Source organism: Sarcophilus harrisii, chromosome 3 (genome assembly GCF_902635505.1).
Source record: "Sarcophilus harrisii chromosome 3, mSarHar1.11, whole genome shotgun sequence".
Lineage (NCBI taxonomy): Eukaryota > Metazoa > Chordata > Mammalia > Dasyuromorphia > Dasyuridae > Sarcophilus > Sarcophilus harrisii.
This window is the reverse complement of record NC_045428.1, coordinates 502,960,163-502,976,144: the sequence shown is the minus strand read 5'-3', so window position 1 is coordinate 502,976,144 and position 15,982 is coordinate 502,960,163. Positions and strand designations below refer to the sequence as shown.

Sequence of the window (15,982 nt, the reverse complement as noted above, 5' to 3'; positions counted from 1 at the left end):
ATCTTTTTGGCTCCAAATTTTTAAATGTTATGAATGAAGGGAAAGGGGAGAAAGTTGGGTAAAAGGGAACAAAGACAGAACTGATAGAAATACCAAGGAAATGAGGCAGCAGGGTGGGGAATGGGGAAACAATAAACTTGGCCTCCAGCAAACTCTCAAACGAGGGAGGGGGTGATGACTTGTTTTTGCATCCCTGCTGCTTCTGGACAGAACTGTAACAAATAGGAACCTGCTTTGGGGTTACTCTTGATCGAGAAGGCCCCATCCTTTCCTCTCCCTTCTTTCCATCCCTCACAGCCTAGTTCAAGGCCCCCACCTTGATCGCTCCCTTCTCTGAGATCTCGAAGCTCCCTCTTAGATCAGATTAGGCCTTTTCCCTCTTTTCCTACCTGTCTTTCCCCAGCAGAACCAGGTGCTCTGTCAGGTCAGACCAAGTCATGGATTAACTCCCTAGTATTTCCATCCTTCCTCTGGACTCAGTGACCAGCAGGGTCAATGCCCTCTTTGCAGAGTACAAGAAAGTTGTGCAAGGATGGGGAGCAAGGGGACACCTACCACTTTGGGAAGCACGGCAGAAATGGCTTCTTTGATGACATCGTGAAGACTGGAGACATCAATGACAGAGCCCAAACTCAGCAGGGCTTCCTAGAAAAGAAAAGGGCAAGAGATATCACTGCAAGAACAGGGCTATAAGCAGAGAACTAAGGAACCTTTAAATCCAAAACCCAGCTCTGGCCCCCTGGGAAGTCTTCCTGTCTGGTTCCCACCACTTCCCCCTTCCAGAATAAAACAAAACCTCCTTTCTATAGACTCTCCAATAGCAGCTCTGCCATGTAGACTTCCAGGACTGTGATCGTTCCACTGAGGCAATAGCTTTCATGCTTGCATTGAGCTGAAATCTGGCTCCTTGGGACTTCTGATGCTCTTACCATATTCTCTGGGGTCAAGCAGATCAAGGCTAATAACCCCTTATGTATTTGCATGAAGAATCATTTCCCCCCTCCCTGCAAGTCTTCTAAACATCAGGCTAACCTTCCCCCATCCCTTTAACTGTATGGCAGAGTTTTCAGGTAACCTCCCCTCCTCTGGACCCGGTCCAGCTTGTCAGTGCCTTTTCTACCCAATGGGCTCTGATGAGCACAGAGTATCCCGGGACTTCCCTCATTCTCCAACCGATGTCTCTTTTAATGTAGCTAAAAGTTGAACCTTTTTTTTTTTGACCACCAAGTCAGGCTGATGACTGAAATTGAGCTTGTGATCAAGCAAGTACAGAAAGGGCTTTTCCCATAAGAAGTGCAGCAAATAATCCATGTTTCCTCACCATCACAAAATCATTGATGGTTAATAAATTCTTCATTTGGAATTGCATATGTTTAACCTATATCGGATTACTTGCCATCTAAGGGAAAAGGAATGGGAATAAGGGAGTGAGAAAAATTTGGAACACAAAGTTTTTCAAGGGTGAATGTTGAAAATTATCTTTGCATGTATTTTGAAAATAAAAAGGTATTATTAAAATAAACAAATAAATTCTTCATTCATTCATGGTAACCCCTCACATGTTGTCCTGGATAATTCCAAAGAACATTAATTAAAAAAAAAACCATACTTAGCCCCCTCCTCCCGCCCCCTCTCTCCCACCCCCTCCAAAAAAAGTTTGGCTTTGGCAGGAAGTCTAGCATTTTTTTCTCTGGTTGATTTTCTTGTTTGGTCCTGAGCCCCCCACAAACCTAGGGTTCGCCCCATTTCAGGGGTGTTTAGAACCAAAGGGAGGGTAACATCGATCAGATTTATGTGTGCCTCAGTGTGTTTATAATAATAGAGAGGGGGAATAAGCATTAATATGACTCTTATTTTATGCTAAATATTTTACAAATATTTTCTCCTTGGACCCTCACAACAACCCTGTGAGGTAGAAGGTATTATTAGCCCCAATTACAAGTGGGGACACTGAAGCAAAGATCAGGTGACTTATTCAAGTCACACAGCTAATGAGAATCTGAGATCACATTTGATCTCTGATTTTCCTTACTCCAAGCCCAGGGTTCTAGCCTCCTTTCCCTCCTAGGTGCTATGTATATGTGGGTTTGTCTAGGAGTGTGGTCTAGGTCACCAAGGTTCTGATCCAGCATACGTTATTCTCTACTCCAGTCTCTTAGCAAGATGGCTCAGGATGGGTCTCAGGAATTTTAATTCTTACATAATAAAGTTTAGGGAACTATTTTCTATGACAAGAAAGTCTTCTTTCATTCTTGTGTCTAATACTCATTCCCTGCTGGGTGATCTCTAAACTCCCCTACCTTTTTTTTCATCAATGAATAAACCACTGGAAATCAGCTCTTGGGAAAAAGGGAGCATGGAATACGTGGTAACAGGGAAGAGAAATTAGGGCTGGATCGGCTCCTAAGACAAGGTACACATAAAGATCATTTGATAGAAGTATGTATGTTTAACCTAGAGAAATCTCAAGGGAGACATCATAGCTATTTTCAAGTACTTCAAAGGCTATCAAGTGGAAGATAGATTAGTCTTGTTGTGTTCGGGCCCCAGAGGGCAGAACCAGGACTGTAGGGGAGAATCTGCAAAGAGGCAAATTAGACAGTAAGAGGAAAAACAATGAGATGTATCCCAAGGGGAGGTGTGCTGCCTCCAGACTTGGCAGATTCCTGGTCAGCAAAGGCTGACCACTTGGATGTGGCGTATGAGGATTGAGCTAGATGATCGCTGAGGTCCTATCCAACCTTGAAATTCTGTGACTCTGTGATGGCAAAAGGAAGAGGGTATTACAGAATCATAGAATTTCAGAACAGAAAAGGACTTCAGAGGTACCTTGTAATCATTACATGACCAATAACCATCCAGCCTCTACCTGAATACTACATGACAGGAATCTCAGTACTTCACAAAATAACCCATTTTTAAACAATTCTAACCATTATATTTTTAAAAATCAAATTAAAATCAGCCTCTCTGTTATTACCTCCCCCTATTTACCCACCCCCATTGGGCCTCTGGAGACAAACTAATTCAATCTAATGAGACCTCAAGGGTTACAGGTCTGAGCCCAAGAAGCCAAGCTGGCACGGGACCAGGAAAATCCAAGGGGCTAGAGAATCTTAAATTAGAGCTCTTGGGAATTTATAAAAGAATGAAAATTCTGGGTCTAAAGAAGATCTAGTGACTAAAAAGTGACAATAAATTATAAAGTATCAATATGCCATTTTTACAGTGTTCAGGTCAAAGAGCATGCCCCAGACTTATAAGAGGCATTGCTAGTTGATCCCAGAACCTTTCCTGGAAAAACTGAGGAAGAGAGTTTCTTCTCTCACCTTCCCCCTTGAGAAAAGGTCAATACAAAGACTTCTAATACCTAACTGGGGCAGGAGACTTATCCAGGGTCACACAGCCAGTTAAGTATATAAGGCTGTATTTGAATTCAGTTCTCCTGACTCCAAGGCTGGAGCTCTATCCACTGCACCACCTAGCTATGCTCAAATGTGCTTTAAATACAAAAAATTACAAGCAGATATTAAAATTTTACTTTGAAATAAAAATGTTTATACTGTCATCTCTAATATATTCAAACACATTGTGTCAATTGATACAGTTGGGAACTTCAAGGTATTCTTAATAAAGGACCTTCAAGAATAATTAAAATATGTAATAATAAAGTATATAATCCTTATAGAATAAATTATAAAAGAAAGAAATGCTCCAGTACAGTTTGATCCCAGAGACCTTTTCACATCTAAGAAGGAGACTGGATTTGAATTCAGATCTTCTAAACTACAGTCCCAGTACTCTATCTACTGTATCATCTAGCTACCTCTACAGCAATAATATAATTAATATGATATTATAATATAACATATTAATAATATAACATAATAAACAGTAATGTTAGGGGAGGAAAAGAATGATAATCTAAATTTTTACTCTTCCAAAATTATATATTAGGTCCTAAATAAATGTTTAATAAATGAATATTGTTTTTACACAAAAGGAGGTATACTATTTCTTTTTATGCACTGAGGAAAGTGGAGTCCACGAGGGAAAAAAAGGAAGGAGCAGGGACTGTTTAGTTTGGAGAAAATCAAATTTGGGGTTAGTGGGGAAAAGATGGAGAGAGTCATGAGAGCTGCCTTCAAACATTTAGAAGAAGGATTAGATCTTTTCTGCTTGGCTCCAAAGAACAGAATTAGAAACAATGGGTGGAAATTATAGGGAGACAGATTTCAATATAAGAAAAAGCTTCCTAAAGAAGAGCTCTCCCACAATGGAGATAGATAGATTATAAAAAGACAGAAAAATGGACAAATAGATAACATAGAGATGATAAAATAAAAATAGATAGGTAGATACATAGACAGACAAGCAGATATAGAAGGATAGACAGATGAACAGATAGACATAGAGATGAGACAGAGAGGGGGGGAGGGAGAGAGAGAGAGAGAGAGAGAGAGAGGAAGAAAGAAAGGGGGTAAGGGAGGGAGAGAGGGAGAGAGAGGGGGGAAGGAAAGAGAGGGAGGGGGGAAGAGGGAGAGAAGGAGGAGGAGAGGGAGAGAGGAAGAGGGAGAAGGAAAGGGAGAAAGAGAGAAGGAGAAGAAGAGAGGGAAAGGGAGAGAGGGAGAAAAAGAGAGGGAAAGGGAGAGAGGGAAAAGGAGAGAGGGAGAGGAAAAGAGGGAGAAGAAGAGAGGGAGAGGAAGAGAGAGAGAGAAAGAGAAGAGGGAGAGAGAGAGAGGGAGAAGGAGAGAGAGAGAGGGAGAGGGAAAAAGGGAGAGAGAGATTGAGCAGTTATTAAATGTTTACTATGTAGTACTAGGAACTGTGTTAGATCCTGGGGATACAAATACAAAAAAGGTAGACTGCATCCTGTCCTCAAGGAGTATTACATTTGAATATGAAAAAAATAACACATAGAAAGGTGATGAAACACTGGGGGAAGGAGAGGGTATCCATGCAGGGTCATAGTGAAAAGATTGTGGCAAGTATCCTGAAGACCTCAGCCCTTGTAATACAAGACCAAAAGGTAAATTTTCAAGCCCAGAGGAGCCTGGAGGGAGGGGGGTAGTCTAATTTTTCAGTAGAGAAGACATAGTCAGAGAGTAGGGCAGGTCCCTCCTTACTGGAAGCGTCCAGGAAGAAATTGGTTCACCATTCATGACCATAACACAGTAACATAATATAAAGGGGGTTTCTACACTGGAAGAGTGGTGGGAATATATGTCTTCCCAGATCTGAGATTTGTGGGTTCTCTGTATGCCTACTGGATTGTCAGAAATCCCAGGACTGAGAATAAAAGCAAAGATTCAAGGTTCCCAGAATGTCAGATGTGACAGAGGTGTGGGGGAGGAGGACGGGGAATATTTGAATGATGGAGAGAAGAAAAAGAGAGAGTTGACAGGGGAAGGAAAAACACAAAAAATCTAGCCTTAGGGCTAGGGCTTTGAAGAACCATCTGCTCCCAGATCCTTTTTCAAAAGTGTATCTAGCTTCCCTGAACCTCAATTTCCTATCTATAAAAATGAAAAGGCTATACTAGATGTTCTCTAAGGCTCCATGGCATTCTATGTTCTATGTTTTAATGACCCTTCCATTAATAACATTCTGAATTAATTTAAATAAGACCCCTTACAGATCTCTCTTTCCTAAGGCTCCCTCCAGCTCTCACGTTCTGTATTCCCAGATTCATTTTTAAATGCCATAAGTCTGAGGATCTTTACCTATAGCCCTTTTTTGGCTTCCATAGGAGTTCAAGCTTCACCTATGAGCTAAATTGTTGCGATGGCATCCCGGTCTCCAGACTCTTGTTTTTATACTCTTCATCTGATTTACAAGTGATTTTCCTAATTTCAAGCCTTGCCATTTTAGCTCCCCTATTAATTGCTTTCTGAGTTCCAGATTCTCTCTTTCCCTTCCCCTATTTCCCCCCAGCCCCTTCCTAAAAACCTATTTTTCTTATTTGACTTCCATTCCCTCACTTCTCCTGGAACTTCCTCCATGTTGTTGCCCAGTTATTTTTGTTTCAGTAATGTCTAACTTTTCTTGACCCCATTTGGGGTTTTTTGGCAAAGAAACTCTGGTTTCACTGCTTGTGTAGAGCCCTGGATTTGGAGCCAGAGGTCCTGAATTCAAATCCTAACTCTGCTATTTATCATTATGTGACGAGTCCCCTGGCTCTCAGTTTTCTCATCTGAAAACTGAGGAGGTTGGATTAAGTGACCTCTAATCTCCCTTTTAGCTCTAAACCTATAATACTATGATGATGCTATTATAACCAAGGTCTTTCACAGCCTAAGTCCATATTATTGTCTTCCCTGCATATCTTCTATATTCCAGACCAGTTCTCTTATACTGTATTGACATCCCCACATGTGTTCTTTCCTCAGGGGATTACAGGGAACTGACTCTGGAGTCAAGAAAGACTGAACATGCAAACCTTCAATTGCTCTTTAAATGGCAAGTAACTCTGTTTCCTAAACTGTAAGAGTTTGGAGATGGTCTTTGGGGTCCCCTCCAATTCTAACACGATTTGATTTTCTCCATCTACTTAACTGTTTGTCTTTTTTCAAAGTTCAACTCAGACCAGAACTGTCTTAAACTTTACCAATTTATGATGCCCCTATAAATGATAGAAGTAATTATATATGAAAACACCAACTTCTATAGTTTGTTAAGAGCTCCCAATTATTTTTAAAAAGAAGGACAGAATGCTGGAGGAAGAGTAAGGTTGTGCTGACTCTAATGATTACAAAATAAGGGAAAGATATTTTACAACATTTAAATAAAACATTAATTGCTCCAGTGTTAATTAGTAACATCTATACTGTTATTTACAATGTACTTCACTGCATTATATTGCTCAGGATGTAATTCTAACTTGTAAAGTAAATTAAGATATCTACTGTAAAATATGTCATATAAAAATCATCTTTGGAACACCTAGGAAGAAAAAACCAAAGCTCGATTTAGGTGCTACTAGATCCAAAAAGTCTTCTCTGAACTCTTCCAGCTTCCTCTGTTCTATTTCTTTTGCATTTTTGCCTGTATTTGTCCTTTGCCCCTAAAACACTCTGTCATACTTATTCATAGAGTGAAAAGGAAACAAAAGGGGACAGGTAATCAGGAAAAGCATGAGTTTAAATCCCAAGAATGACTCTACTTTTGTGACTAAGAGCAAATTAGGTTCCTCATCTGTAAAATGGAGCCAATACTTGTAGAAAGGCAGAGTGAACACTAGAGGTGACATCAGGAGAGACTGAAGTTTGAATCCCACTTCAGTTGTGTGATCTTGGACAAATCACTTGCTCTCTCCTCATCTGTAAATAGGAATAATAATATGCACCTCAAAAGATGATTGTGGGGAAACAAAATTATTATTATCAAAATTTTTTTTTATTACTTGTCACAGAATATCAGAATTGGAAGGATTTCTAAAGACCATTTGGTCCAACTCATTCATTCTGCAATGAGGAAACTGAGGTCCAGATAGGGGAAGGAGCATACCCAAGATTACACAAGAAACTAAGTGGGGGAGGCAAGATTTGAACTCAGATCTTCTGATATCAACTCCATCTCTCTTTCTGCTTCGACACCCTGGTATCCATTGTCCTCCATCCTGTTCTTGGAACAAACAGATAATTCCTCAGCAAGGTGATAGCTCTTCAAACACTTCAAGATAGTTATCATGTATTCCTTCTGCTTACCAAGCCAGACATCCTCAGTTCTTTCAACCAATTTTCATGTGGTATATGTGAAATTAGGGGCATCCAGGTGGCACAGTGGATAGAGAGCCCAGCCTGGAGTCAGAAAGACTCAACTTTCTGAGTTCAAACCCAGCCTCAGATACTCACTAGTTATGTGCTCCTAAGTAATTTAACCCTGTTTCTACCAGTTTCCTCATTTGTAAAATGAGTTGAAAAAGGAAATAGCAAACTATTCCAGTATCTTTGCCAAAAAAACCCCAAATGGAATCAGGAAAAGTTTGATGACAAAAAAAAAAAGACTGAGCAACAACATGGATGAAGTTAAAGGCTACAGGAGAAGAGAGGGAATGGAAGCCAAATAAGAAAAATAGGTTTTCAAGAAAGGGCTGGAGGGGAAATAGGGAAAGGGAAAGAGAATTTAGAACTCAAAAATTTAAAGAAGTCAAATGCTAAAAATTGTTTTTACATGTAATTAGGGGGAAATAAAATACTACTTTAAAAAGAAGGGACAGGGGGTTCAATATAGAGAAAGAACAAGGTGGGGAAGGGAGTCCTAGAATCTCATTCAAACTCATTCAAGTATTGTTTCTGGGGTTCACAGTTGTAATAAAAAGATGGTTGGATTTAGAGTGACCTGGATTTTAGTTAATATCAGTCAGTCAATAAGCATTTATGAAGCACCTACTACATGCTGAGCATTGTATTAAGCACTGGAGATATAAAAAAGACAAAAGGCAGTCATTGCTTTCAGAAAGCTCACAGTCTGATAGGAAAGACAATATGTAAACAATTATTTATGAAAAAGCCATCCTGTTCATGTGTGTGAGAAAGGAGGGATAGGAATGGGGCGGGGGGGGGGGGAGAAACTCAGTTGGGTTGGAGGATCACACACCTGGACCAGATTTTTCACAAAGAGAGCAATGGGACTGGGGGCTGTAACTTTAGGGAGGAGTGGTGTTGGGTTGGATGGGGCTGGTTTAGCCCCAAGCAAAAAGGAGGGAGACCTGATTTCCTAAAATGAGGAAATCAGTCTCTGATCTCCTTCTCTCTTGTCTTACGTTGCCTTTCATTCCTGGCCCCAGTTGCCTCTTTTTCCCAGAGTTTCACCTGGGCACCTCTAGCTAGCCAAGGTATTGGGGGGCGTCATTTCCAGGGATCTCAGCTTCCTCAAGACAAGTATTCCAACAAATAGCATCTATAAACTTTGTTCTTAGGCAGACAGCACAGCTCCAGGCCACAGAGATAGGGCAAGGTGGCCTGAGAAGATTTGCCTTGTGTTCAAGTGATCTCTGTACTTCTTTCCCCAGTAGACAGTGCAGGCCAAAAGGGCAGGGGCTAGATCTTTAGTATAAGTTTAAACTCATTTACATCTAAGTTTTTGCCACACGCCCAGGATTGAGGCCCAGTGTTTTCCATCTAACAGGTGCCTAGTAATAGATCCCAGGCATTCTGAATGAGAGACAAAGCATGGGAGAGTGGTCAGAACCGCAGTCTGAGAGGAAGGACACCCAAGTTGAAGTCTTTTTGCTACTGACTCACTGCATCATTTGGGGCCGATCCTTTTCTCCCTTCTGGGACTTGGTTTTCTAATTAGAAGGACTGGGGACATGGAAGGGAATAACCAGTTAAATAGAGCCTACCATGTGCCATGCACTCTGCTAAGCACTTTTTTAAAATGAGGAGTTTAGCTGAATGATCTCTAAAGTGGATTTCAGATCTAGTATCCTAGAACAGTGAGAAACGCACAATACTGAACATGGAGGCAGGAGGATTTGGGTTCAAATGACATTTTGATTTAGGCTGGTGAGAGATTAAAGAGAGAGGGAAGATCAGGCTGGAAGTCTAGAGGTCTGAATTCTAGACATCAACTCAATGTGTGATCTTGGATCAGTTCCTTCATCTCTCTGTGGCTCAAACAAACTCTTCCTTGTATTACTCACAGGCCTGATATGTGGGTCAATTGACAAGAAAAAAAGGGAAACATAAAGCCAAATTCTGTCTGTGAGACATTCTCAGCAGAGCTTCTGAGGATTTTCGACTCTTTCCTATGGCTTGTGGGAAACCACAACAAATTCCTCAGCAGGCAAGAGATGGGTTCAAAGATGGCCTATAGGAAGGTGACTCTGGCCCATGTCCAGAAAGGAGAAAGGGAGAGAATTGAGGCAGGTAGAAAGAATGTTGAGCTTGGAATCAGGAGACTGTTCTTTAAATCTCACCAGTACTATCTGCCAGCGGTGTGACCCGGGCAAATTGCTTAGTCACTCAGAACTTCAGTTTCTTCATCTAGAAAATGAGTATAATAATGTCAGTACCACCTGCATCGCAGGGTTGTTGTGAGGCCCAAATAAGATGAGATATATAAAACACTTTGAGGTAGGGAAGGAGGGTGCATTTATATAGCACCTACTATATGTCAGGCCTTGTAGAATTTTAGGTCATAGGTCCTTCTTCTGAAATTTGAACTCTGTTTTCTTCAGATCTGTGGCACGTGTCAAACAGTTCCCAATTTTCTTCTCTTGTCACAAACATGTAAGACAGAGCAGCAATTTCCCCTCGAAGTTCCCAGAAATCCTAAAGGTTCCCCCTCCCAGGTTTATTTATTTGTTTGTTTAGTTGGTTAGTTAGTTATTTATCCATCCATCTATCCATCCATTTATTTATTTATTTGGACTAGGTGAAAAAGGCTATTCTTTGCCTCAATCGCTTTCTAGCCTTAATCACTGAATGGGTTCGGCCTCAGTCAAACTGAGAGCTGTTGAAGACCTGTTAAAAAGGCCAAGGTCTCCCATTGCATACAGGGCCATCTTCAGTCATCCTGCTCTATCCTACCCCGGGACCCAGATGGTTCTGGAGGGGAAAGTGAGGCAGGTGGCCCTGCCCAGCCTCCCTCACTTAAATCTAATTCACCTACATGTTATGGCATCACCTCCCTGATGTCATGGTCCTCTTGTAGAACAAAGAACAAAAAAAAACCCAACTATGTATCAAGCACTGTGTTAAGTACTTTAACAAATATTAGGTCATTTCACTGGCAAAGTTTTAAATCTTAAGGTTCTATATATGTCAGTCATTATTATGAATGTCTGTGAACTTTGAATAAAAGAAAATGTGACATTCCTATAACCATCATCAACTCCCACTCCCTGCTTGAGTTTCCCACTGGGTGTCTTGCTATCCACATATAAACTTCACCCTAGATTGGGCTCATTATCTTCCTTAAAACTTGTCCCTCTTGCTGATGCCCCTGTCTTTTTTTTTTACTAGTCTTCTCACTCCCAAATTTGAACATTGAGGATCTTCTGATTCCTTAAAATTCCCTCACATCAAAAGCCTGACAAGTCCTGTCCTTTTTTCTCCTCCAATATTTCTGCATCCACCTCCTCTCCAGCCCTATGGCCCAAATCCAGGACCCATGTCTTCCTACCAGAACTGCAGTCTCCTAACTGACCTACCTGCCTCCACTCTCTTTCTTCATTCTGGACATGGGCCAGAGTCACCTTCCTACAGGCCAGCTTTGACCCCATCTCTTGTCTGCTCTGGAATCTGTTGTGGCTTCCCACAACCCATAGGAAAGAGTCCAAAATCCTCAGGCTAGCACTTGAGGCTCTCCACTGTCAGGTTTCTCCAACCTCACCTCCCCCTGCTCTTCTGTGTGCTGTCTCAGATTCAGCTGGGCTAGCCTCTTCATTCTCCCACACATCCAGTCAAGCCTTCACTTGCATTATTCTCACTTATTAGAAAGTCCTCCCTCTCCTTTTCTTTAAATCTTCCTCAGCTTTTAAGGTCCAGCATGAATCTCACTTTCTCCATCATCCTTGCCTCCCCCTCCCCCTTATCCTTGTCTGTATCCCTCAATAGACCCCCATTTCCTCTTAGTATTTGTTGTCCAGTTTTTCTGTCTCATACCTGTGAATCTTTAATTCCAAGGATTGGCACTGATAGTCATATCAGCACCATGGAGAGTGTCAGACCCACCCTAGCCTGGCTTGACTAAAAATTATGAGTTCTCTCTTTGTGTCTTTGTGGATCTGGGGTCAAGTGTTTGAGGCTTAGTATAGTCTTCAAAGTTCAGTTTGGAGTTAGGGCTGGTGCTCAGTCTAGGGCCAGGGTCAGGGTTCAGTCTGAAGTCAGGTTCAGGGGCTCTATTAAGAGTTAGAGCTAAGATTCAATCTAAGGCCATAGCTTAGCTTAATTGGGGAATCAGTTCAGCCTGGAGTCAGGTGACAATCTACAGCCAAAGTTAAAGGGAAACAGAATCAATCTATTGTCAAGACTCAATCTACTATGGTCCAGGGCTCAGCCTGGGTGGAAATAGAGAACTCAGTCACCTTGGGGTCCATCAGGCTCTTTTCTGATTTCTGCCTCTTTCATTATTCTCCTGTGTAGTCCTAAGCAGCTGTCTAGTGTCTAGCACTAGTACTTTCCTGGCTTAAAAGCTACTGACTGAATTCTTATTTAGAGCTGCAAGAAGTTTATTAAATCAAATTCAGCAGTTTATAACTGATGAAAATGGTGCTGGCATGTCTTTCATGTAAAGTTATTAAACACTCAATCTATGATAAATGCCTTCTTTTCTCATTGTACACTGGACTCCCTTAGGGCAGGTCTGCTTCTTTCTTTCCTAAAAGGAAATGCCTACAGCATATTGAACATAACAAGTATGTATGGATAAGCAATATACTGCATGACTGTCTTTTGCCTTTCTTTATATCCCCAGAGCTTTGCAGAGTAACTGGCATAAAACAGTCAACTTATAAATGTTTATTGCCTGCCTGAGTAATTTTGGGAAGATCCTTATCATTCCTCTACATCTCAGTTTCTTTATTTTAAAATGAAGGGATTGGACTCATTGGCTTCTCAGCCAATGACTCTTTCAGAGTCCTGGATTTGGAGTCAGGAAGACCCAGGGTTAAATCCTACCTGTATGGATACTACATACTAACTGTATGACCTTAGGCAAACCAGTAAACTCTGTAAAACTTAGTCTTATCATCTGTAAAACTGTGATAATAATCAGTACCTACATCATAGGGCTACTGTGAAGTTCAAATGAGCAATATACTTTGTGAAGCACTTGAAAAACTCTAAATGAATATCTATGATGGTCTGTTATAATGATGTTCTCAGAACCCTTCTAGGTCTGGCAGCCTGCATTTGGAAGCTCTTTCTAATTATAACATTTTGTTTTATGTTTAATGGTCTAAGGTGTCTTCCCAATCTAATGTTCTATGATTTTAATAATTCTCCTTGCCCTCTCCCTCAACCTGAGCCTTCCAGGTTCCATGAAGACATGGGCTTCGGTTGTTATTCCAACAGGGCCGTATCTCCAGTCCCTTAGTCACACTGGAGACACATGCACTGTAGAATACACCCGGGCCACCTATGGATTCATCACCAACAGATGCCTTTCCCTTCTTTTCGCCCTCAGTGCCTCTCCCCAAACTCTGCTCCTCCTTGCTCCCCAAACCATATCACCGCTCTTTGGGAATCCTTCTTCAGCAGCCCTAGCTTTACTCCCTCTTGACTGATGTTGTTTGTAAATCCGTGATTGTCTGCCATGATAAATATGCATCTCATGTGCTCCAGCCCTTCAAAGACTAGGGACCTGAGGACAGAGTCGTGTCTCCTCTTCAGATCAAGAACTCCCTGAGAGCAGAAGCCAGGTCTTTCAGCTTATGTTGGAGTCTTCCTGATGAAAACAAAAAAGTCACACCTCTCCTTAGGTCTGGAGGCTCTTTGGTGGCAGGGCTATGTCTCCTCATTCCCATCCCCATAAGGGTTTCCTATGGGTGGGACAGTATTTCTCACTGACTAGAAACTCTTTTAGGGAAGGATCTGGGCTTCCCTTTCTTACACAAAGTCTTCCCTAAGAAGTGAAGAGGAAAGAGAGGAGAAGGAAGGAGGAGACAAAAATCAAAGAAAGGAGAGGAAAGGAAGGAGAGGCAGGAGACAAAGGCAGAAGCCAAGGGGAAGCAAGGAGAAAAGGAGGGAGAGGAGGAAAAGGGAAAGGTGCTTGGCAGGCAAGTGTAGAATAAAAGGGAAGGTGACCTTATTAAGCAGAAAGGAGGCAGAAAAATCTTTATAAAAATACATTGTTGTGGGATTCTGGGGAGAGTTCCACCTGAGGGGACAAGGTAAGTAATCTCTCACCCCTAGATGCTCATTTGAATCACTTCACTGAGAATCAAATCATGGAATCATAGGGTATCAGGCTGAAACACCAGCTATTCTGCCACCATCATTTTATAAATATGGAAACAGAACTCCAGGGATAGAAGAGACTTACCTACTAAAATCCAGAAGTAGAGCCTAGATTGGATCCTGGAGTCCTTTCTGAAATATTCTGAATTTTTGACCAACATATTACCTCTCTTCAGTAGTTTCAGAAGATAGAATTAGAACCAAAGGAGGGAAGTCAGACATAGGAAAACAGATTTAGACCAAACATAAGGAAGGACTTGCTTATGAGGAGAGCTTGACCACATTGGAACAGACTGCCTTAGGAAGAAGTGAGATTTCTGTCATTGGAGGTGATATGGTAGAGGCTAGAAGGCCAATCCAGGAAGCTATATATAGGTGGCATCCTTATGAATAGGTGAGGGAGAATGGTGGATCTATCCCACCCTAAGAGTCTGCAGTTCTTTGACTCATAGAATCATAGATTTAAAGCTGGAAGGGACCTTGCAGGTCAAATAGCACAATCCTCCCCTTTTACAGAGGGGCCAATAGGAGTGACTTGACCAAAGTCCTATGGATCAGTGGCAAACCTGGAATTGAAACCCAAGTCTTTTGATCCCAAACAGCGTTCTCCTTCCTAACTGCCTCATCCTGACTCTTTGACTTGTCCAAAGATTATGCAGCTAGCTAGCAAACATCTGAGGCAAGATTTAAAACCAAAAATCCTGGGCTCTAGCCCAGTGCTTTAAACACCATCACACACTCACTCCTTCCCATCTGAGACAGACATGGCAATGGAGGATGCAACAAAAACAGAGCCAGCAATAAATACCAAGTTAAGGAACAGAGTTGCATGAAATAACTATATTCTAAGGGACAAAGGGGGAGGGAGGAAAAGGAGGGGAGAGATAGAGAGAGTTAAGAAACTTAAGTAGGGTGGGTTCAAGCAGGGGATGCCATTTCCTCTAAACAATCCAGGAAGACTTCCCAGAGGAAATCAGGTGAAAGTCAATTTGGAACCACTGGGGTGAAAGTGTGAATGGGGAAGAGGAAGGTATTTCAAGCATGTGAAGCAGCTAAGAGGAGGAGAAGTGGGGGGGGGGAAGGGGTGAAGTTCAGAAATGGGAAAATGAAAGGATTTTGAATCTCTTTCCCTGGAGGATTTAAAGACCCTCCATGGCACAGTAGAAATGCTAACCTGGGATTCAGGAGGCCAAAGATCTGATCTAGCTCCTGTTTGCATTCACTGTGTAACATGCAAAACATTGCTGCCTTCTGAGCCATCACAAAATCTGCTTTGGGAGCATCTCTGACATGGATGTTCTAAGATCTCTTCTGGTTCTCATATTTTGTGTTCTATTTTCTAAGGTCCCTCCCTGCTCTAACATTTTTCATTCTATGTTCTGAAGCCTCCCCCTGCTCTGATGCTTTATGTTTTAAGGTCCACCCCCACCCCCACCCCCACAGCTGATATTCTGAGATCCCCTCACCAGCTCTGACAATCTATGTTCTAAAGTTCTTCACCAACTCTGACATTTGGTGTCCTTAAGGCGCCTTCCAGTTCTGACAATCTATGTTCTAAAGTAGTCTTCCCTACCGACTCTGATACTCCATGTTCTAAGATTTTCATTCCATCTCTCAGCTTTGACATTCTGTGTTCTAAGATCCCTCTAGGTTATAAATATGAGTAAAATTCTAAGACACAGTAAGAGGTGGATAAGGGATGGATAAAATGCTCCCTAGATCTTTTTTCCCCCTGCCCACACCTACGACAGACAAGTGAAATTAGGATAGATTGTTTCTCAGCTCTCCACTTCCAATTTAGATAAGTCAGGTCTTATAGAATAAGGCAGTGGGGATAGGGATGAGGGAGCTGGATTGTTCTATAGCCCAGTAAACACGGAAGCTCTGGCAGCTTCACTTAAAGAAGAGGGGGGAGGGGGCCCTGGACTTGGGCGTCTGCATTACCGCCACCCTGTCAGCTGCTTATTGTGATGCCTCCTTATCTCTGGGTGCAGCTGGGGTGGAGACAGCTTGTTACCCAGCTCTGAAAGAAGCAGCTTTCTCCTACCCCACCACCCCCCACTGTCTACCCACCA

The 15,982-nt window shown here is 41.9% G+C and overlaps 1 protein-coding gene and 1 non-coding gene across 2 annotated transcripts in view; both read right to left on the bottom strand.

Annotated features, from left to right (window-relative positions):
* The window catches only part of PDE2A (phosphodiesterase 2A), a 177,208-nt gene that overhangs the window by 73,411 nt on the left and 87,815 nt on the right, over positions 1 to 15,982 (bottom strand). Inside the window, exon 3 of the mRNA XM_031961505.1 lies at positions 556 to 645. Within this exon, the coding sequence (XP_031817365.1) occupies positions 556 to 645 (90 nt within the window). The remainder of the gene's footprint in view (positions 1 to 555; positions 646 to 15,982) is intronic.
* Positions 12,952 to 13,101, bottom strand: MIR139 (microRNA mir-139). The gene has a single exon (NR_105710.1). It is a non-coding gene; the product is annotated as a microRNA mir-139 (primary transcript).